Source organism: Labrus bergylta, chromosome 16 (genome assembly GCF_963930695.1).
Source record: "Labrus bergylta chromosome 16, fLabBer1.1, whole genome shotgun sequence".
Taxonomy (NCBI): domain Eukaryota; kingdom Metazoa; phylum Chordata; class Actinopteri; order Labriformes; family Labridae; genus Labrus; species Labrus bergylta.
The window spans coordinates 4,781,864-4,805,126 of NC_089210.1; the positions used below are offsets into that span (position 1 = coordinate 4,781,864).

The following is a 23,263-nucleotide window of genomic DNA, read 5'->3' on the forward strand; positions in this document are numbered from 1 at the left end:
TCAGCGACTCATGGACAGAGTCTTGGAGAGGACAGAATCCTTCTCAGCTGCTTACCTAGATGACATTGTCATTTTCAGTCTGACATGGGAGGATCACCTGCGGCATCTGGGAGAAATTCTACAGAGGCTCAAGCAGGCCGGTCTGACAGTTCAGCCCAAAAAGTGTTCCCTAGCCCAACCAGAAGCAAAGTACCTGGGCTATTTGCTGGGCCGTGGTGTGATACGGCCTCAACAGGACAAGGTGCAGGCAGTGAAGGATTGTCCACGTCCCGGTACCAAGAAGGAGCTGAGGTCTTTTCTTGGCCTGGCTGGGTGGTATCGACGCTTTGTTCCCCAATTTGCCACACGAGCAGCTCCTTTAACTGACCTTACCAGGAAGTCCAGCCCTAATCAACTGCCATGGGAAGGAAAGCATGAACTGGCTTTCCTTGACCTGAAGGGGGCACTCTGTGATGATCCAGTATTGCAGAGCCCAGACTTCAGCCAACCCTTCGTCGTGCAAACTGATGCCTCAGGGGTGGGTCTGGGGGCTGTCCTGCTTCAGGGTGAAGGGACTGCCCAGAAGCCGGTTGCTTATGCCAGCCGGAAATTGTGGCCAAGAGAGACAAGGTACTCGGCTATTGAGCTGGAGTGTCTGGCCATCAAGTGGGCGTTAGAGACCTTTAAATACTATCTGCTAGGCAGAGACTTTATTCTGGAGACAGATCACAGAGGCCTGCAGTGGCTTCATAAAATGAAAGACTCAAACAACCGCATTTCAAGATGGGCTCTTGAGATGCAGCCTTACAGATTCAGGGTCCATTATCGACCTGGAAGGGACAATGTTGTGGCCGACTTCCTGTCTCGCCATCCTGATGGCGAGCTTTCAGGGGAGGGGGAAATGTGAAAAGGTTGTCCCATACCTTTCACCTGCCCCCACCTTCCCTGCACTGGCCTGCAGAGTGATTAGGCTGAGTGAAATCACCTGAGCTTAATCAGACAAAGTGAGGCCAGTTGGGGTTTTCTTGTATAAAGCCAGAGTCTGGGGGGGGGGAAAGGTGGTTGTTTGGTTAGTGGCAGCTTGCTGTGAGGCTGTGGTTTCGTTTGGTTTACGTAATCTTGTTTTATTAGGTTACCCGGGACTTTTGTTTGGTGCTATTTTTGGTTAATAAATCAATCACTTCATTTTGCATTGACTTCTGCCTCCTGACATCTTTTTGCTCACCACCAGTGCCGAACAGCCACACTTAAATCCCAATTTTGAGGTGGACTTACAATCAGTAATGTTACAACCACCATGAATAGAGTTTACAACAGTAGTGCATGTAACCTCTTTTTCTAAAATAAAGCCAGTGCAGAAGGGCCTTCTTGGAGGGGGTAAGAACAGAATAACTTATGGTGCCACCATCTGCCCAAATGGTACTACATTTAAAACTACACTTCCTGAGGTCCACAGCAAAAGGCTTGCTAAGGATGCAGTGGATCGAGTCAAATGTTATTGAGTTACATATGACAGACAGGAAGACAGATAGACAGATCCCACCCTTTACAGTTAGCTGTTAGCTCAGCGTAGTGGATGAATGGACTGCAGAAGATTTCAGACTTAAGGCATCCATTGTAACTCAAAACCACACAGAAACAGAAAGTCTGATGCCGCCCCCTGCTGGTCAACTGTTATACTGCACTGGTCAAAAGACACTGACACCTGCATCAAGATATCCAAACCCAAAAATAATGTTTGAGATGGGCTGGAGGGTGAAGTGATAGATTAGCAGTTGAGGGGGGGAATATAAAATTAAACAAAAAAAAACAAACATCAGAAGCATGATACTGAGAATGTCAGTAAAAATACAATGAAGTAAACACGTGACATGTGGCTCCCTTCCTGCATGTCATTCCCCGCTCTCTCTCTCTCTCTCTGATTTCCAACTCTATCCACTGTCCTCTCTCTCCATCAAAGGCACAAAAAGCCTTCTTTAAAAAAGAAAAAAAAAGAAGCATAAGTAAGTATAAGAAAATAATTGAAGTTAAATGCTGAATTTCATGAACCAGCTAAATGGAACTTATTTTGTGTAGCAAAACTGCACTATGAGTCAGAGCTTATTGATTTGAGAGGAAAAGAAAGAGTGATAGAGAGAAAGAGGGAGAGAAAGATAGAGATCCAGCTCCAAAAGAGGAGAGTGGGGAGCTCAAACACTCCTGTTAGAACCTATCCTGCCAGTGTGGGACCTTCCTGGGCCCCCCTTTACGGGATAAGACGGGACCCAGGAGGTCCCTCCTTTCTCGTAAAGAGGAGACCACCTGGGTCCCCTCTTACGCCTTCTACTGACAGGACAGTGCCAGTATAGAGGTGACTCTACCTGACACTGAACCTGGATCTAACCAGGTGTTTGAGCTCCACTTCTCCTCTTTGGGAGTGGTACTCTGACAGCTCACACGGGTCTGCACTATGAGTCAGAGCTTATTGATTTGAGAGGAAAAGAAAGAGTGATAGAGAGAAAGAGGGAGAGAAAGATAGAGATCCAGCTCCAAAAGAGGAGAGTGGGGAGCTCAGACACTCTTATTGAAGCCTGTCCTGACAGTGGGGACCTTTGGGGGTCCCCTACGTCTTACTGGCAGGACGGTGCCAGTATAGATCCACCAGCACCTGGCTCTTGGCGAGCCTTGGTCTATACAGACCATGCTGGTGACTCTACCTGACACTTAGGGCCTCAACCTGGATCTAGCCAGGTGATAGAGCTCCACATCTCCTCTTTGGAAGTGGTACTCTGACTGCTCACACGGGTCCTATCTATAACCTCGGTTTGAGAGTTGTATGACGTCCTCAATGACGTCATTAAAGGAACAGCGCGGATCGAACGTGCCGCTGTATTTTGGTGTATTTGAATCCATGGTTACTAAGCTAGATAGGATCATTATAAATAAAATAACAAATAGGTCTCTTATGTTGAATTGTAAATAGGCTACAATAAGCCCATGACACTCCTGATAACACTCCCGTTTTGTATGAATGGAGATACAACGTTACCAGATCGTTTATTCATCAAGATGCACACACCCAATCCAAAACTACAAAACTTAAACCCGGCTGCACTCTGCGCACGCGCAAAGCGAGAAGACGGTTTGATAACATTTATTTGTGTACTATTGTGTAACTTAATTAAAGTCATAAAAACACTCATTTGCTTCTTTCACATCAATATCTAATTCTGTTTGAAATATATGTTGCTATGGTAACAGTGATTGTTACTGATGAAAAGGACAGTAAAACACTCAAGCACCTGCTGTCTATTCATGGGTACCAAAAAGTAGAATCTGTGGACCTGTCTGCACCTCTTTTACTGTGTGTTTGCTCTTCTGTCTTAGAAACAACAGAGTTCTCCTCCATGTGTGTCACTGTGCTCAAATGTCTGCACCAGTTGTTGATGCACACTGAGGCTTTTCAGGATAGAAGAAAGACAAGACTGCAGAAATAATAATATTTGTGAAAAACTGAATTTACTCAAGATGATTTATTTTCTTTATTTGGACCTTTTTTTTGTTCAAGGTCAAAATATCATAAAATCCCAATACTTATAGCAGTAATAGACCTACTCACAGAAAAAATACTGAGCATTAGTCTACCTCAAATGCAAAAATCTTTAATTATTTGATAATATAATATATGGAAAGAGGAGTTAAAGTGATAACGAGGTGGAGCGCCACATCCTCCAAGCGGGCAGCCCAGGTTGAAACCAACCTGTGGCTCCTTTCCTGCATGTCATTCCCCACTCTCTCTCTCTCTCTCTCTCTCTCTCTCTCTCTGATTTCCAACTCTATCCACTGTCCTCTCTCTCCATCAAAGGCACAAAAAGCCTTCTTTAAAAAAGAAAAAAAAAGAAGCATAAGTAAGTATAAGAAAATAATTGAAGTTAAATGCTGAATTTCATGAACCAGCTAAATGAAACTTATTTTGTGTAGCAGTTAATAAACTGCACTATGAGTCAGAGCTTATTGATTTGAGAGGAAAAGAAAGAGTGATAGAGAGAGAGAGGGAGAGAAAGATAGAGATCCAGCTCCAAAAGAGGAGAGTGGGGAGCTCAAACACTCTTATTGAAGCCTGTCCTGACAGTGGGGACCTTTGGGGGTCCCCTACGTCTTACTGGCAGGACGGTGCCAGTATAGATCCACCAGCACCTGGCTCTTGGCGAGCCTTGGTCTATACAGACCATGCTGGTGACTCTACCTGACACTTAGGGCCTCAACCTGGATCTAGCCAGGTGATAGAGCTCCACATCTCCTCTTTGGAAGTGGTACTCTGACTGCTCACACGGGTCCTATCTATAACCTCGGTTTGAGAGTTGTATGACGTACTCAATGACGTCATTAAAGGAACAGCGCGGATCGAACGTGCCGCTGTATTTTGGTGTATTTGAATCCATGGTTACTAAGCTAGATAGGATCATTTTTAGTGATTTTGAGGAAGACCAAAGTATGATTTGGCCATTTATGTAGGCTAGAATACTGCTTGGGAAAGTTTTATTCACAAGAGTAAATATCTGAAGAGCCTACTTTCAACGTTTTCTATAAGGAGCTATGTGACTATTTCCAAAGACTTGGTAAAGACTTTTCAGAGATTAGACTGAAGGCTTGTTAAACGAGATTCACTTACTGTTCTTATAAAAAAGTAGCCTATAGAATTACCTATAAAGTGCTCTGGCAATGGATGAAAAAGGTGAATAGACTAAATAGTAGGCTAATATGTATTTGATTTGTAATATTCTTTTTGTATTTTTATGTTTTTTAAATAATTTGTTTATGTTTTAAGATGAGGTTTTGAGATAAGCCCACATTGGTTTCTTCCTCACCTGGACATGTAACCATCTGCCCAAATGGTACTACATTTAAAACTACACTTCCTGAGGTCCACAGCAAAAGGCTTGCTAAGGATGCAGTGGATTGAGTCAAATGTTATTGAGTTACATATGACAGACAGGAAGACAGATAGACAGATCCCACCCTTTACAGTTAGCTGTTAGCTCAGCGTAGTGGATGAATGGACTGCAGAAGATTTCAGACTTAAGGCATCCATTGTAACTCAAAACCACATAACACTACAGATGTGAAGACATTATGTCATAATATAACAACACATGAATGCTATAAAGCAATATACATTTTACAACACGCTACAAATAAGTATCTGATCTGATCAGTGGCTAAACGTTTCTTAAAAAAAGATTCACTTCAGCTCAGAAAGATTTGTCCCGATGTGACCCCAGGTCCAATTAAACTCTGGGGAAGCTTTCCTATCAGCTTAAAACTGATCCAAGAAAATGAAAGTTAAAAAAAGATCAACACAAAGATCAAGTGGGAGAAGTCAACCTTCTGGACTTCCTGCCAAAAAAACCCAAAACATTTCCTCTTTCACCCAAAAGACTGCTGAGCAGGTGTTGATGAACTTGAACCCAAACTATAATCTTGTTTATGATACCTTTAAGTCTATAAACCTCTCAAATATAATGTGCAACACAGAAAGTCTGATGCTGCCCCCTGCTGGTCAACTGCACCACAAGACACTGACACCTGCATCAAACTATCCTAACCCAAAAATAATGTTTGAGATTTTAAATCTCGGTCAAATTCTTCTAAGGAAACTGTTACATTCTGCTTTGTGTTAAATTGGATATTTCACAGCTTCCTGTTCTAACAGGATATGAAATGATCCAAGAAAAATGTCAGATATATATGTGTGTTATATCAGTAATCACAAAAAAACCCACTTCACAAAAAAACCCACTTCACATGGATCTGCAGAGAGAGACGAAAAGAAGGGAAAATGGAAGAGTGAGGGTTTAAATAAAAGGTTAAAAAAGAAGACAGGATTTACATTATACTGACAGATGCAGGTCTGAATCAGAGAATTTGGCAGATTCATTTATTATCGCACATAATATGTCACATTTTAAAACTGAAATTTCAAACACAGATATAACAAGAGAGTCTTAATAACCCATTACATTTTAAGATTTAAGATTAAGATTTTACTTTTATTGATCCCCGCAAGGGGAAAGTTCTGTTTTTACACTCTGTAAGTCATGCAACACACACATAGGCTGAAATATATACACACATGCACAAACAGGATCCTATGGACATGCACTAATGGAGAGATGTCAGAGTGACGGAGCGGCCCACAGCGGGCGCTCCTGAGCTGGTGGTGGGGAGGGGGTTTGGTGCCTTGCTCAAGGGCACCTCAGCAGTGCTCAGGAAGTGATCTGGCACCTCTCCAGCTACCAGACCAACTTCCATGTTTGGTCCGCATCGTGACTTGGACAGGCGACCCTCCGGTTTCCAACCCGAGTCCCTACAGACTGAGCTACTGCCGCCCCAATTTTAAGGACATCCTTGAGATTGAGGCCGAAGAACTGAGTCGTCCAAATGATTAGCTTACTTTAAACATTATCAAAGAACTGGCATGTCCAACTAGAAAACAAATCAGTCAAAAACAACACATCAGATCCAAAGAAGTCCAAATCGAAAGAGCTATGGAACAGAGAAAAAATCCTCAAGACGATGGAAGATTTAAGTGAGTCAAATCATACAACAGATCACGAGAGCTTGATTGAAAAGATCATCAGGGGCACGATGAGTCACAATAGAAATGATCAGGAATCAAATTGAAATGCAATTTGATAAATCAAAGTCCAAATACTGATACAGAGTCCAGTGAAGGTAGAGACATCAACAAGAAGATCGAGTAAAATGTCTTGGGACCATGACCAGGCTTCATTACCACAGCGTGTGTCCTGTCACAGTTTGGTTCAACTCAATGTGTTTTTTTTCTGTTGGTTGAGCTCTCAGTTGACACTGAAGGAGCCTGTAAGACGAACCAGCTGTGGCAGATTCTGTCCTAAATCACTGAAATACTCCTGAATATTAAGCTTCTGTCTGTGGTACCTGTGATCATAATATGCCTCAAAGTATTTCTCGTAGTCGACACCTAAATCCAGAAAATAATACTTTGAATCTTCAACCTGCATAACCTTGATAAAAGGGTCAAGTAAATCGAGTCTGTTTGTCTTTCCCTTTACCATTTCCTTGTGTTTTTCAAAAAGTGTGTCCAGATCTCTTTGGTACACTGTGATGAGACTCTGTATCGGGTTGCAGGTTTGATTCTCTCCGAGTCTCTCCAGGTGAATCAGCATCTCGATGTGGAAGGCTGCTCCATTCACCCACACCTTTAAAGACTGATTCGACATGTGCCCGTCGCTCACCATGGAGTTCTTCAACTTGGTGAGAGCGAGACTCAGCTGGCTTTCGATCCGCTCAAGGTCGCTCCTCAGCTTGTTTCTGTTCTCAAAGTGCATTGTGAATCTCTTCAAACACTCGTCGATCAGATCCCAGACCTCGGAGGTCTTCTCCTCTGCTAACACTGATCGCAGAGCCTCTTTAATGCTCTCCTCAGGCGGACTGAATGAAACCATGTCAATGATGATGGCGATGGCCAGTGCTCCAAGTCCAGCTATAGCAGCAGACTTAGTGAATGCGGCCAGCTTCTCTGCCAGGTTCTTAATCCAGTCTGCAGCGCAGTCGGCCGCTTGCATTTTCCTGGTTTCGTAATGTTGTCTGAGGTTGTCTGTAGACGACTGACTGGTGTACATCACTAAGTGCTTCTCAACTCCTAGATCTGGACCATCCTTTAGCTTTTTCACAAAACGGTCCAGTTCGGCCTTCTCATGCTCCCTGAACAGCTCCTGCATACGTCTCCACACATCACCCATCGTCTTGTTTTCAGATGAAAGTTGAAAATTTCTGTTCATCACTGCAACACACAAATAAATATAGAGTGAACACTGACATCCTGATATACCTGGGCATTGTAGCTGCATTTAGCATATTGATGTAGCCTACATGACGAGTAAGACACTGACTGAGATCACCTGATAGAATTACATTTGTAAAAATCCGGAGATCTTTTCCATTCTAGGACTTTTATTGTTTAATGTCATGAGTGTAATAAATGATTTAACCTCCCCTTCCCCCCTCTTTAGCTTTGGCCTCAGTATAATACTGTTGCATTGAACCTGTTAGCATGATAACATGTCCTGACACCTTCAAACTATAGCCTTAGTTTGTTAACTTAACTAAAATAATATAAAATATGAACCTGTGAGTTTTAAGTTTTGGTTTATCATCTTGGTACCATGAACATGACCTTGGCTTTAAGCCTTCATGTTTAGCCTCTGAATGTTAGTCTGATATAACCTACTGTTCTTGGTGTAACGGATGTGGTCAGGGGAGTGAAGAAAACCAGACTTTGACTGTTTTCCAGCTTTTATTTTCTGCAGAAGACAAAAGAACATTCAATGTGCCTTCTGGACATTTGTTTTCTGCACCTCTGCTCCCTCAGCAATGCAAAACGGCACTGTGTGAGCTCAAAACACATTTATATTACATAGAAATATATTACAATCATCATTTCAATATTTTAACTATATGTAAATATTTATAACCAAGAGCTGCTACAAATGGCTGAAAAACTTCGGTTTTACAGTGTATATTAACAATAAATCTCATTAAAAAAACATGAGAAACAGTAAACCAAATGGTGAAACAGTGACACCTAGTGGACAAAATAAACGACAACATGCGGCTGTGAAACGAAACAGAAAGTATGAAAATACAAGGAAAAACATACCTGCAGAAGACAAAAGAACATTCAATGTGCCTTCTGGACATTCGTTTTCTGCACCTCTGCTCCTACACATGCAAAATAAATATTATTTTAACTGAGAATATCTGCGGCACGTCAATCACGTGACACAGGCGCTGTAGGATATCACACAATTCGCGCCAAAACCGCTACATTAAAACAGTCTCCAAAGTGATATAAAACTCTCAAAACCTAAACAAAATGACTGATTAACATCGTATTACTATCAGTTTATAAAATAAACTGAACTTTACAACTTAAATCACTTATTTTCCACAGTAAATAAGGTAATGATGCAGCAACGTTTTTACATACAACTCACCCTCAGCAATGCAAAACGGCACTGAGGGACAGATGGAAGGAGCTACGGTAACCCAGGAGGTACAGAAGCCGCAAAGTGCCAAAAAAAAACACTCAAAGGAACTCAAAGGAAACATAAATTTGATAAAATAACAGTAAATATACATAACTCGTTAAGATAAAATTCACAAATACTTAACAGAAATAAATTATAAATGAAATCTCAAGTATAAATTGTAAACTGTACTCAAAAATAAAGTGCATTTTAACTCCGTTACATTGGACCTTGTAGTTTTAGCCTCTGTTGGCATGACAACGCGTCTACGGTCCTTTGTGCATCAGTGTGATAGGATCATGATAGAGCCAGAGCCTGTCTTGAATATCTTCATGTTATACCAGCCTCATCTGTTTGCATGATAACCCCCCGGGACCTCAAAGCTCAAGTTTTAGCGTGTCGTGGTTACCATGATAATATGTAGGTTACTGAAGCCCTTTAGTTTTAGTCTACATCTGTAATCACAACACCATGACCTTTAATTTGTATCATCCTCACAGGTGTAAAAATTTTTCCTCAAGCTGCTTTGTATCTCTTTGTGCCATTCAGTAACTTAAAGGTGTTTAAGTTGTTTGTTTGTCAAGTGACGAGGATTTTATAGTTTTGCTGACGTAGGCATTCACTCCACAGAGAATGTTTTCAAACGGAAGAGCAGTCACTATGCACATTTATAACACAATATTTAGAATTTCAATACTTTGTACTCAAATGTCGAGATTTGGACTTGAGTTGATCCAGAACATTACTTAATACTCAAATACAGAGGTCTAGAGTTGAAAAAAGTGGTTTAGGGTTTAGTTACTCTTTAAAACCTCGGTTTGAGAGTTGTATGACGTATTCAATGACATCATTAAAGGAACATGTCATTCCCTAATCTCTCTCTCCCTGATTTCCAACTCCATCCACTGACCTCTCTCTCCATAAAAGGCGCAAGAGCCCCAATATATATATATATATATATATTTATATATATATATATATATATATATCTTTCTCGTAAAGAGGAGACCACCTGGGTCCCCTCTTACGCCTTCTACTGACAGGACAGTGCCAGTATAGAGGTGACTCTACCTGACACTGAACCTGATCTAACCAGGTGTTTGAGCTCCACTTCTCCTCTTTGGGAGTGGTACTCTGACAGCTCACACGGGTCTGCACTATGAGTCAGAGCTTATTGATTTGAGAGGGAAAGAAAGAGTGATAGAGAGAAAGAGGGAGAGAAAGATAGAGATCCAGCTCCAAAAGAGGAGAGTGGGGAGCTCAAACACTCTTATTGAAGCCTGTCCTGACAGTGGGGACCTTTGGGGGTCCCCTACGTCTTACTGGCAGGACGGTGCCAGTATAGATCCACCAGCACCTGGCTCTTGGCGAGCCTTGGTCTATACAGACCATGCTGGTGACTCTACCTGACACTTAGGGCCTCAACCTGGATCTAGCCAGGTGATAGAGCTCCACATCTCCTCTTTGGAAGTGGTACTCTGACTGCTCACACGGGTCCTATCTATAACCTCGGTTTGAGAGTTGTATGACGTACTCAATGACGTCATTAAAGGAACAGCGCGGATCGAACGTGCCGCTGTATTTTGGTGTATTTGAATCCATGGTTACTAAGCTAGATAGGATCATTATAAATAAAATAACAAATAGGTCTCTTATGTTGAATTGTAAATAGGCTACAATAAGCCCATGACACTCCTGATAACACTCCCGTTTTGTATGAATGGAGATACAACGTTACCAGATCGTCTATTCATCAAGATGCACACACCCAATCCAAAACTACAAAACTTAAACCCGGCTGCACTCTGCGCACGCGCAAAGCGAGATGAAGGTTTGATAACATTTATTTGTGTACTATTGTGTAACTTAATTAAAGTCATAAAAACACTCATTTGCTTCTTTCACATCAATATCTAATTCTGTTTGAAATATATGTTGCTATGGTAACAGTGATTGTTACAAATGAAAAGGACAGTAAAACACTCAAGCACCTGCTGTCTATTCATGGGTACCAAAAAGTAGAATCTGTGGACCTGTCTGCACCTCTTTTACTGTGTGTTTGCTCTTCTGTCTTAGAAACAACAGAGTTCTCCTCCATGTGTGTCACTGTGCTCAAATGTCTGCACCAGTTGTTGATGCACACTGAGGCTTTTCAGGATAGAAGAAAGACAAGACTGCAGAAATAATAATATTTGTGAAAAACTGAATTTACTCAAGATGATTCATTTTCTTTATTTGGACCTTTTTTTTGTTCAAGGTCAAAATATCATAAAATCCCAATACTTATAGCAGTAATAGACCTACTCACAGAAAAAATACTGAGCATTAGTCTACCTCAAATGCAAAAATCTTTAATTATTTGATAATATAATATATGGAAAGAGGAGCTAAAGTGATAACGAGGTGGAGCGCCACATCCTCCAAGCAGGCAGCCCAGGTTGAAACCAACCTGTGGCTCCTTTCCTGCATGTCCGATATTGTCCGCTAATATCCAGCACGCTGTCCAGTCCTTAACACCTGTATGACATCCATCTGAGCACACACCCACTTCCAATCCCCTCTCACCTGTTTCACCTCAGAACAATCTACTCACAGCAAGCCCCTCCCCCACTCCTCACACCTGGTGTCACTCTTTTTCTCCTTCTTCTCTGTCCTCCAATAACTGTCATACACTCTCTACTGTCACAGACCACAGCACTGAATTCACTATCCCTGTACACGTCACCTGTAGACTGTCTCATCAACATCTGTCACCTGTCAATTACTGTAACCACTCCAATCTCACCCAAGTACGCCTCCAACCTCTTCCACAACCAACCTTTAATTGCACTTCAGCTAACTTTGGTCTTTTAAATATCAGATCCCTTAATAATAAATCTTTTATCTGCCTTGATTTTATAAATCATAATAATCTTGACTTTTTTATTGTCACTGAGACCTGGTTGACCATGGGAGATTGCAGTCCTCTGATTGAAGCAACCCCCCCTGATTTCACTCACCTTCATCAGCCCAGGATGTCAGGCCGGAAGGGGGGGTTGCTGTTATTCATAGAAAAGATTTTAAATGCTCTCCAATTATTCACACTCATTTTACATCATTTGAGCATCTTGGTTTTATTGTTAACTTAAAAGATCCTGTGCTAATTTTAATCATCTACAGACCACCCAGACCTAACAATGTTTTTATTGCAGAGTTTTCAGAGTTTCTATCACATTTTATTTCTAAGTATGATAAAATCCTTGTTTTAGGTGATTTTAACATACATGTCTGTTGCCCCTCTCAGTCCCTTGCGGGTGATTTTATGGATAGTCTAGAATCTTTTAACCTTACTCAGGCAATACAGGAACCCACTCACTCTAAGGGCCACACACTTGATCTTGTTTTATACAGCGGTCTCTGCCCTAACAACTTTGAGACAAAGGATATCTGTGTGTCAGACCACAAACTGGTTTTATTCAGAGTGGTTCTATCTCAGCCACCTTTTATTAGCAAGGCACCTGTCCACAGCAGGGTTTTTAACTCTACGTCTGCTAGCAAGTTTAAGGAGCTTTTTATTTCTGTCTCTTCAACTGCCTTTTACCAACATTTTAACACAGAGGAGCTGGTCTCCTCTTTTAATCTCACCTGTCAAACTGTGCTGGACTCTGTTGCTCCCTATAAAGACAAAAAACCTAACAGAGTCCCACAGCCATGGCTAAACGAACTGACTCAGGATCTAAAAAGAGACTGCAGAAGGAAAGAACGAAAATGGAAAAAAACAGGCTTGCATGTATTTTATGAAATATGGAGAGATTCAATGATACAATACCAAAAGGAAGTTAAGGACGCAAGAGCAGCATTTTATTCTAATCTGATTTTAGCCAATCATTCTAACCCCAGAATTTTAGGACATTAGGCAACAAATCATCCCCCCAGACCGTATTTTAGACACCAGCAGGGAACTTAACAGTTATTTTAGCAGTTTTGAGCCGGTGTCCTTCACCTTTTTATCTGAAATTTTAACCCATATGAAATCAGCTACGTGCAGCCTTGATTTTATTCCCACAACATTTCTCAAAGAGGTTTTTAACACAGTTGGACCCAGTATTTTATCCATTATTAATAGTTCCTTGGCGGAAGGTGTAGTCCCCTCTGCTTTTAAACATGCTGTGGTCCAACCACTTTTAAAGAAACCCAACCTTGATCCCACTGATTTTAACAATTTTAGACCAATCTCAAAACTTCCATTTTTATCAAAAGTTTTAGAAAAGGTGGTTTCAACACAACTTTTATCTTTTATGACTGAAAATAACCTCTTTGAGAAATTCCAATCCGGTTTCAGAGCTTGTCACAGCACAGAGACTGCCCTCCTCAAGGTAACCAATGACCTTCTTTTAGCAACAGATAGAGGGGAGGGCACAATTTTAATTCTTTTAGATCTTAGCGCAGCTTTTGATACTGTTGATCACACAATTTTAACTGATCGTCTCAGACATTGGGTTGGTTTAAAGGATACTGCACTTAGCTGGTTTTACTCTTATCTTTTAGAAAGAACCTTCTCGGTCACCATCGGTAACTACTCCTCCTCTACCTCTAACATTACCTGTGGTGTACCGCAAGGTTCGGTTTTAGGTCCCATTTTATTCTCCATTTATATGCTGCCTCTTGGCCAAATAATTGAACGCCACAATGTCTCCTTTCACTGCTACGCAGACGACACACAGATATACCTTCCTTTGAGACCTGAGGACCCTAGGAGCCTAGCTGCTGTCAGAAACTGCCTAAACGATATCAACTGCTGGATGGCGCAAAACTTTCTCCAACTGAACAATTCTAAATCTGAAATCATAGTATTCAACCCGCCAAACACCACTCATATCTCAAAGAGCATCCTCGGTCCCTTATTCACCAATGTCCAACCCACCGCCAGAAATCTAGGAGTAACATTCGATTGCAATCTCACCTTTGAATCCCATATCAAAACAGTTGTCCGATCAAGCTTCTTCCATCTACGCACCATCTCCAAAATTAAAACAATCCTAACCCAACGAGACCTTGAAAAGATCATCCACGCCCTCATCTTCTCCCGACTTGACTACTGTAACTCCCTCTTTTCCGGAATCACAAATAAGTCACTGTCTCGCCTCCAGCTGGTCCAAAATGCAGCAGCTAGGCTTCTTACTGGTTGTAACAGACGACATCACATCACTCCAATTTTAGCTTCATTACACTGGCTTCCTGTACGTTCTAGAATCGATTTTAAGATTTTACTCATTACTTTTAAAGCACGGACGGGGCTGGCTCCAAGCTATATAACAGAGTTACTGACACCATATGAGCCAGCCTGCAGTCTTAGATCCTCGGGTGGGAGCCTCCTGGTCGTTCCAAAGTCGATACTTAAAACTAAAGGTGACCGGGCCTTTTCAGTCAGGGCCCCTCGACTTTGGAACGACCTCCCTGAGGAGATAAGACTTGCAGATTCCCTCAATTCTTTTAAATCCCTTCTTAAAACATACTTTTACAGACTTGCTTTTATGTGATGTCTTCTTCTTAATGTCTTCTCTTACTGGTTTTACTATTTTTATCTTCTTCTACTTCTTACTGTCTTTTATTTATGGTCTTATCTCGTATTTATGCTCATATCTTAATCTCCTCTTGTGTTTTAACTTGGTCATTTCTTATCTTACTTACTTTGTCTATTTATGTTTCGTATTTATAGTTAATTTTTATTTTTATTAATATTATAGTTTTGGGTTTTTTTGATCCTTTAACCACTTGTTTTTATTTCTTTTACTGCGCTTACCTTCTCATTGCTTTTTATTTGCTTTTATCTCTTAGTTTCTTACATCTTTTTAAATCTTTGGTCCTCTTGGTCTCAGCTCATGTTGTTGGGTTCTTGTGTTCCTGGGTTCTTATGATGGTTCTTATGATGGTTCTTATGATGGTTGGGTTATATATGTCTGGTTGTGTATCGTGCACTTTGGGTTCTTTTCTGTTGAATTGTTTTGAATTATTTTTGGTATTTTGCATCTGTTATATTCTTACTGTTGTTAATGTTTTTCTGTGTTTGGTTTAGTTTGCTTTGTTCTTGCTGTTTGACAAAGCACTTTGTAAACCTGTGTTTTTAAAAGGTGCTATATAAATAAAGTTATTATTATTATTATTATTATTATTCCCCGCTCTCTCTCTCTCCCTGATTTCCAACTCTATCCACTGTCCTCTCTCTCCATCAAAGGCACAAAAAGCCTTCTTTAAAAAAGAAAAAAAAAGAAGCATAAGTAAGTATAAGAAAATAATTGAAGTTAACTGCTGAATTTCATGAACCAGCTAAATGGAACTTATTTTGTGTAGCAGTTAATAAACTGCACTATGAGTCAGAGCTTATTGATTTGAGAGGAAAAGAAAGAGCGATAGAGAGAAAGAGGGAGAGAAAGATAGAGATCCAGCTCCTAAAGAGGAGAGTGGGGAGCTCAAACACTCTTATTGGAGCCTGTCCTGACAGTGGGGCCCTTTGGGGGTCCCCTACGTCTTACTGGCAGGACGCGGATCGAACGTGCCGCTGTATTTTGGTGTATTTGAATCCATGGTTACTAAGCTAGATAGGATAATTTTTAGTGATTTTGAGGAAGACCAAAGTATGATTTGGCCATTTATGTAGGCTAGAATACTGCTTGGGAAAGTTTTATTCACAAGAGTAAATATCTAAAGAGCCTACTTTCAACGTTTTCCATAAGGAGCTATGTGACTATTTCCAAAGACTTGGTAAAGACTTTTCAGAGATTAGACTGAAGGCTTGTTAAACGAGATTCACTTACTGTTCTTATAAAAAAGTAGCCTATAGAATTACCTATAAAGTGCTCTGGCAATGGATGAAAAAGGTGAATTGACTAAATAGTAGGCTAATATGTATTTGATTTGTAATATTAAGTTTGTATTTTTTATGTTTTTTAAATAATTTGTTTATGTTTTAAGATGAGGTTTTGAGATAAGCCCACATTGGTTTCTTCCTCACCTGGACATGTAACCATCTGCCCAAATGGTACTACATTTAAAACTACACTTCCTGAGGTCCACAGCAAAAGGCTTGCTAAGGATGCAGTGGATCGAGTCAAATGTTATTGAGTTACATATGACAGACAGGAAGACAGATAGACAGATCCCACCCTTTACAGTTAGCTGTTAGCTCAGCGTAGTGGATGAATGGACTGCAGAAGATTTCAGACTTAAGGCATCCATTGTAACTCAAAACCACATAACACTACAGATGTGAAGACATTATGTCATAATATAACAACACATGAATGCTATAAAGCAATATACATTTTACAACACGCTACAAATAAGTATCTGATCTGATCAGTGGCTAAACGTTTCTTAAAAAAAGATTCACCTCAGCTCAGAAAGATTTGTCCCGATGTGGATTTCCTTGTTGTTGATATGTTTGATGATGAAGAAATTCGCCGTTGACACTGACTTGCTTTCAAAGAGTATAATTTTATTTAAGCAAGAAACAGAGTCACTGGTCACGTCTGACCAGGAGGATCAAGAAGCCAATAATGATCTCTGTCGAACACACAGAGACAATTGCTTATATGCATCTAAACATCTGCTTTTCGTCATAAAAACATCAAGTTACACAACCATATATGGCAATACTCCTATACAACACCTCAATTTAAACATTCCACCTAAGGGGACTCCTAAATCTCCTTCAGATACTATCTCCAGACGCACCCATTGTAAACTTATATTATCTCTGTCCTGGTTACATCAGACACTTCAGTCCCGATGTGACCCCAGGTCCAATTAAACTCTGGGGAAGCTTTCCAATCAGCTTAAAACTGATCCAAGAAAATGAAAGTTAAAAACAGATCAACACAAAGATCAAGTGGGAGAAGTCAACCTTCTGGACTTGAGATGAGATGACATTGAGATTCAACTTTATTGTCATTACACATACACAAGTATAGAGTAACGAAATGAGGTTTGGCATCTCACCAGAAGTGCAAATAAGCAGAAAGTGCAAGAATCTGTGCTATGTACAGTAATTACAAAATTTACAGATGTAGACTAAAAAAAGTGAATTATTAGGTATATATGGATGGCTGGATTAATGGGATGCTATAAATATAAATAAATGCTATAAATATAAGTGTATTCTTAGGATTATAATATACAGATTAAGGTGCAGTGAGCATGCTATACTAGTTTACAGATAATATAAAGAATATGGACATAATATGAACATACTATAATACAATAATACAGGTGGATGAGAGATGTGTGTGTGTGACCAGGAGGAGTGGTGGGGGGATGATGGGTGTGAGGTGATATGCAGGGGAAAGGGGGGGGGGTCAGCAGGGGGCGGAGAGAGAGAGAGAGAGACAGAGTTCAGAGTTCGGGGGGTAGAGTTCAGTAGAGAAACAGCTCTGGGGAAAAAGCTGTTCCTCAGTCTGCTGGTTCTGGTCCGGAGGCTTCTGAAGCGCCTACCGGAGGGCAGGAGGGTAAACAGTCTGTGGGCAGGGTGGGAGGAGTCTTTAAGGATGCCAAGACTTCCTGCCAAAAAAAAAAAAAACAGTTCCTCTTTCACCCAAAAGACTGCTGAGCAGGTGTTGATGAACTTGAACCCAAACTATAATCTTGTTTATGATACCTTTAAGTCTATAAACCTCTCAAATATAATGTGCAACACAGAAAGTCTGATGCTGCCCCCTGCTGGTCAACTGCACCACAAGACACTGACACCTGCATCAAGCTGTCCTAACCCAAAAATAATGTTTGAGATTTTAAATCTCGGTCAAATTCTTCTAAGGAAACTGTTACATTCTGCTTTGTGTTAAATTGGATATTTCACAGCTTCCTGTTCTAACAGGATATGAAATGATCCAAGAAAAATGTCAGATATATATGTGTGTTATATCAGTAATCACAAAAAAACCCACTTCACATGGATCTGCAGAGAGAGACGAAAAGAAGGGAAAATGGAAGAGTGAGGGTTTAAATAAAAGGTTAAAAAAGAAGACAGGATTTACATTATACTGACAGATGCAGGTCTGAATCAGAGAATTTGGCAGATTCATTTATTATCGCACATAATATGTCACATTTTAAAACTGAAATTTCAAACACAGATAGAACAAGAGAGTCTTAATAACCCATTACATTTTAAGATTTAAGATTAAGATTTTACTTTTATTGATCCCTGCAAGGGGAAAGTTCTGTTTTTACACTCTGTAAGTCATGCAACACACACATAGGCTGAAATATATACACACATGCACAAACAGGATCCTATGGACATGCACTAATGGAGAGATGTCAGAGTGACGGAGCGGCCCACAGCGGGCGCTCCTGAGCTGGTGGTGGGGAGGGGGTTTGGTGCCTTGCTCAAGGGCACCTCAGCAGTGCTCAGGAAGTGATCTGGCACCTCTCCAGCTACCAGACCAACTTCCATGTTTGGTCCGCACCAGGACTTGAGCCGGCGACCCTCCGGTTTCCAACCCGAGTCCCTACAGACTGAGCTACTGCCGCCCCAATTTTAAGGACATCCTTGAGATTGAGGCCGAAGAACTGAGTCGTCCAAATGATTAGCTTACTTTAAACATTATCAAAGAACTGGCATGTCCAACTAGAAAACAAATCAGTCAAAAACAACACATCAGATCCAAAGAAGTCCAAATCGAAAGAGCTATGGAACAGAGAAAAAATCCTCAAGACGATGGAAGATTTAAGCGAGTCAAATCATACAAAAGATCACGAGAGCTTGATTGAAAAGATCATCAGGGGCACGATGAGTCACAATAGAAATGATCAGGAATCAAATTGAAATGCAATTTGATAAATCAAAGTCCAAATACTGATACAGAGTCCAGTGATGGTAGAGACATCAACAAGAAGATCGAGTAAAATGTCTTGGGACCATGACCAGGCTTCATTACCACAGCGTGTGTCCTGTCACAGTTTGGTTCAACTCAATGTGTTTTTTTTCTGTTGGTTGAGCTCTCAGTTGACACTGAAGGAGCCTGTAAGACGAACCAGCTGTGGCAGATTCTGTCCTAAATCACTGAAATACTCCTGAATATTAAGCTTCTGTCTGTGGTACCTGTGATCATAATATGCCTCAAAGTATTTCTCGTAGTCGACACCTAAATCCAGAAAATAATACTTTGAATCTTCAACCTGCATAACCTTGATAAAAGGGTCAAGTAAATCGAGTCTGTTTGTCTTTCCCTTTACCATTTCCTTGTGTTTTTCAAAAAGTGTGTCCAGATCTCTTTGGTACACTGCGATGAGACTCTGTATCGGGTTGCAGGTTTGATTCTCTCCGAGTCTCTCCAGGTGAATCAGCATCTCGATGTGGAAGGCTGCTCCATTCACCCACACCTTTAAAGACTGATTCGACATGTGCCCGTCGCTCACCATGGAGTTCTTCAACTTGGTGAGAGCGAGACTCAGCTGGCTTTCGATCCGCTCAAGGTCGCTCCTCAGCTTGTTTCTGTTCTCAAAGTGCATTGTGAATCTCTTCAAACACTCGTCGATCAGATCCCAGACCTCGGAGGTCTTCTCCTCTGCTAACACTGATCGCAGAGCCTCTTTAATGCTCTCCTCAGGCGGACTGAATGAAACCATGTCAATGATGATGGCGATGGCCAGTGCTCCAAGTCCAGCTATAGCAGCAGACTTAGTGAATGCGGCCAGCTTCTCTGCCAGGTTCTTAATCCAGTCTGCAGCGCAGTCGGCCGCTTGCATTTTCCTGGTTTCGTAATGTTGTCTGAGGTTGTCTGTAGACGACTGACTGGTGTACATCACTAAGTGCTTCTCAACTCCTAGATCTGGACCATCCTTTAGCTTTTTCACAAAACGGTCCAGTTCGGCCTTCTCATGCTCCCTGAACAGCTCCTGCATACGTCTCCACACATCACCCATCGTCTTGTTTTCAGATGAAAGTTGAAAATTTCTGTTCATCACTGCAACACACAAATAAATATAGAGTGAACACTGACATCCTGATATACCTGGGCATTGTAGCTGCATTTAGCATATTGATGTAGCCTACATGACGAGTAAGACACTGACTGAGATCACCTGATAGAATTACATTTGTAAAAATCCGGAGATCTTTTCCATTCTAGGACTTTTATTGTTTAATGTCATGAGTGTAATAAATGATTTAACCTCCCCTTCCCCCCTCTTTAGCTTTGGCCTCAGTATAATACTGTTGCATTGAACCTGTTAGCATGATAACATGTCCTGACACCTTCAAACTATAGCCTTAGTTTGTTAACTTAACTAAAATAATATAAAATATGAACCTGTGAGTTTTAAGTTTTGGTTTATCATCTTGGTACCATGAACATGACCTTGGCTTTAAGCCTTCATGTTTAGCCTCTGAATGTTAGTCTGATATAACCTACTGTTCTTGGTGTAACGGATGTGGTCAGGGGAGTGAAGAAAACCAGACTTTGACTGTTTTCCAGCTTTTATTTTCTGCAGAAGACAAAAGAACATTCAATGTGCCTTCTGGACATTTGTTTTCTGCACCTCTGCTCCCTCAGCAATGCAAAACGGCACTGTGTGAGCTCAAAACACATTTATATTACATAGAAATATATTACAATCATCATTTCAATATTTTAACTATATGTAAATATTTATAACCAAGAGCTGCTACAAATGGCTGAAAAACTTCGGTTTTACAGTGTATATTAACAATAAATCTCATTAAAAAAACATGAGAAACAGTAAACCAAATGGTAAAACAGTGACACCTAGTGGACAAAATAAACGACAACATGCGGCTGTAAAACGAAACAGAAAGTATGAAAATACAAGGAAAAACATACCTGCAGAAGACAAAAGAACATTCAATGTGCCTTCTGGACATTCGTTTTCTGCACCTCTGCTCCTACACATGCAAAATAAATATTATTTTAACTGAGAATATCTGCGGCACGTCAATCACGTGACACAGGCGCTGTAGGATATCACACAATTCGCGCCAAAACCGCTACATTAAAACAGTCTCCAAAGTGATATAAAACTCTCAAAACCTAAACAGAATGACTGATTAACATCGTATTACTATCAGTTTATAAAATAAACTGAACATTACAACTTAAATCACTTATTTTCCACAGTAAATAAGGTAATGATGCAGCAACGTTTTTACATACAACTCACCCTCAGCAATGCAAAACGGCACTGAGGGACAGATGGAAGGAGCTACGGTAACCCAGGAGGTACAGAAGCCGCAAAGTGCCAAAAAAAACACTCAAAGGAACTCAAAGGAAACATAAATTTGATAAAATAACAGTAAATATACATAACTCGTTAAGATAAAATTCACAAATACTTAACAGAAATAAATTATAAATGAAATCTCAAGTATAAATTGTAAACTGTACTCAAAAATAAAGTGCATTTTAACTCCGTTACATTGGACCTTGTAGTTTTAGCCTCTGTTGGCATGACAACGTGTCTACGGTCCTTTGTGCATCAGTGTGATAGGATCATGATAGAGCCAGAGCCTGTCTTGAATATCTTCATGTTATACCAGCCTCATCTGTTTGCATGATAACCCCCCGGGACCTCAAAGCTCAAGTTTTAGCGTGTCGTGGTTACCATGATAATATGTAGGTTACTGAAGCCCTTTAGTTTTAGTCTACATCTGTAATCACAACACCATGACCTTTCATTTGTATCATCCTCACAGGTCTAAAAATGATTCCTCAAGCTGCTTTGTATCTCTTTGTGCCATTCAGTAACTTAAAGGTGTTTAAGTTGTTTGTTTGTCAAGTGACGAGGATTTTATAGTTTTGCTGACGTAGGCATTCACTCCACAGAGAATGTTTTCAAACGGAAGAGCAGTCACTACGCACATTTATAACACAATATTTAGAATTTCAATACTTTGTACTCAAATGTCGAGATTTGGACTTGAGTTGATCCAGAACATTACTTAATACTCAAATACAGAGGTTTAGAGTTGAAAAAAGTGGTTTAGGGTTTAGTTACTCTTTAAAACCTCGGTTTGAGAGTTGTATGACGTATTCAATGACATCATTAAAGGAACATGTCATTCCCTAATCTCTCTCTCCCTGATTTCCAACTCCATCCACTGACCTCTCTCTCCATAAAAGGCGCAAGAGCCCCAATATATATATATATATATATATATATATATATATATATATATATATATATATATATATATCTTTCTCATAAAGAGGAGACCACCTGGGTCCCCTCTTACGCCTTCTACTGACAGGACAGTGCCAGTATAGAGGTGACTCTACCTGACACTGAACCTGATCTAACCAGGTGTTTGAGCTCCACTTCTCCTCTTTGGGAGTGGTACTCTGACAGCTCACACGGGTCTGCACTATGAGTCAGAGCTTATTGATTTGAGAGGAAAAGAAAGAGTGATAGAGAGAAAGAGGGAGAGAAAGATAGAGATCCAGCTCCAAAAGAGGAGAGTGGGGAGCTCAAACACTCTTAGTGAAGCCTGTCCTGACAGTGGGGACCTTTGGGGGTCCCCTACGTCTTACTGGCAGGACGGTGCCAGTATAGATCCACCAGCACCTGGCTCTTGGCGAGCCTTGGTCTATACAGACCATGCTGGTGACTCTACCTGACACTTAGGGCCTCAACCTGGATCTAGCCAGGTGATAGAGCTCCACATCTCCTCTTTGGAAGTGGTACTCTGACTGCTCACACGGGTCCTATCTATAACCTCGGTTTGAGAGTTGTATGACGTACTCAATGACGTCATTAAAGGAACAGCGCGGATCGAACGTGCCGCTGTATTTTGGTGTATTTGAATCCATGGTTACTAAGCTAGATAGGATAATTTTTAGTGATTTTGAGGAAGACCAAAGTATGATTTGGCCATTTATGTAGGCTAGAATACTGCTTGGGAAAGTTTCATACACAAGAGTAAATATCTAAAGAGCCTACTTTCAACGTTTTCCATAAGGAGCTATGTGACTATTTCCAAAGACTTGGTAAAGACTTTTCAGAGATTAGACTGAAGGCTTGTTAAACGAGATTCACTTACTGTTCTTATAAAAAAGTAGCCTATAGAATTACCTATAAAGTGCTCTGGCAATGGATGAAAAAGGTGAATAGACTAAATAGTAGGCTAATATGTATTTGATTTGTATTATTCTTTTTGTATTTTTATGTTTTTTAAATAATTTGTTTATGTTTTAAGATGAGGTTTTGAGATAAGCCCACATTGGTTTCTTCCTCACCTG

At 40.6% G+C, this 23,263-nt stretch overlaps 2 protein-coding genes across 4 annotated transcripts; both read right to left on the bottom strand.

Annotated features, from left to right (window-relative positions):
• Positions 1-5,868: 5,868 nt before the first annotated feature.
• On the bottom strand, positions 5,869-8,903 carry LOC136183093 (uncharacterized). 2 transcript variants are annotated; one of them, XM_065965104.1, is made up of 2 exons: positions 8,660-8,903; positions 5,869-7,783 (listed from the first exon to the last, which is right to left on the bottom strand). In XM_065965104.1, exons 1-2 carry the CDS (start codon positions 8,727-8,729, stop codon positions 6,819-6,821), a joined length of 1,035 nt encoding a protein of 344 aa, XP_065821176.1. In that variant the 5' UTR covers positions 8,730-8,903; the 3' UTR covers positions 5,869-6,818. The 2 variants fall into 2 exon arrangements, with proteins under 2 accessions (XP_065821176.1, XP_065821175.1); XM_065965103.1 differs by lacking the exon at positions 8,660-8,903 and adding an exon at positions 8,231-8,570.
• A 9,171-nt stretch (positions 8,904-18,074) lies between these two features.
• LOC136183088 (uncharacterized) lies at positions 18,075-21,130 on the bottom strand. 2 transcript variants are annotated; one of them, XM_065965096.1, is made up of 2 exons: positions 20,852-21,130; positions 18,075-19,975 (listed from the first exon to the last, which is right to left on the bottom strand). In XM_065965096.1, exons 1-2 carry the CDS (start codon positions 20,919-20,921, stop codon positions 19,011-19,013), a joined length of 1,035 nt encoding a protein of 344 aa, XP_065821168.1. In that variant the 5' UTR covers positions 20,922-21,130; the 3' UTR covers positions 18,075-19,010. The 2 variants fall into 2 exon arrangements, with proteins under 2 accessions (XP_065821168.1, XP_065821167.1); XM_065965095.1 differs by lacking the exon at positions 20,852-21,130 and adding an exon at positions 20,423-20,842.
• Positions 21,131-23,263: the final 2,133 nt, after the last annotated feature.

What these genes read in the sequence shown, in the direction of transcription:
- LOC136183093 (XM_065965103.1), bottom strand. Translation starts at nt 8,324, where the DNA reads ATGTTCTTTTGTCTTCTGCAGAAAATAAAAGCTGGAAAACAGTCAAAG. An exon ending in CATCCGTTACACCAAGAACA is followed by an intron (nt 7,784 to 8,230) that starts GTAGGTTATATC and finishes TGTGTGTTGCAG; the next exon opens with TGATGAACAGAAATTTTCAA.
- LOC136183088 (XM_065965095.1), bottom strand. Translation starts at nt 20,516, where the DNA reads ATGTTCTTTTGTCTTCTGCAGAAAATAAAAGCTGGAAAACAGTCAAAG. An exon ending in CATCCGTTACACCAAGAACA is followed by an intron (nt 19,976 to 20,422) that starts GTAGGTTATATC and finishes TGTGTGTTGCAG; the next exon opens with TGATGAACAGAAATTTTCAA.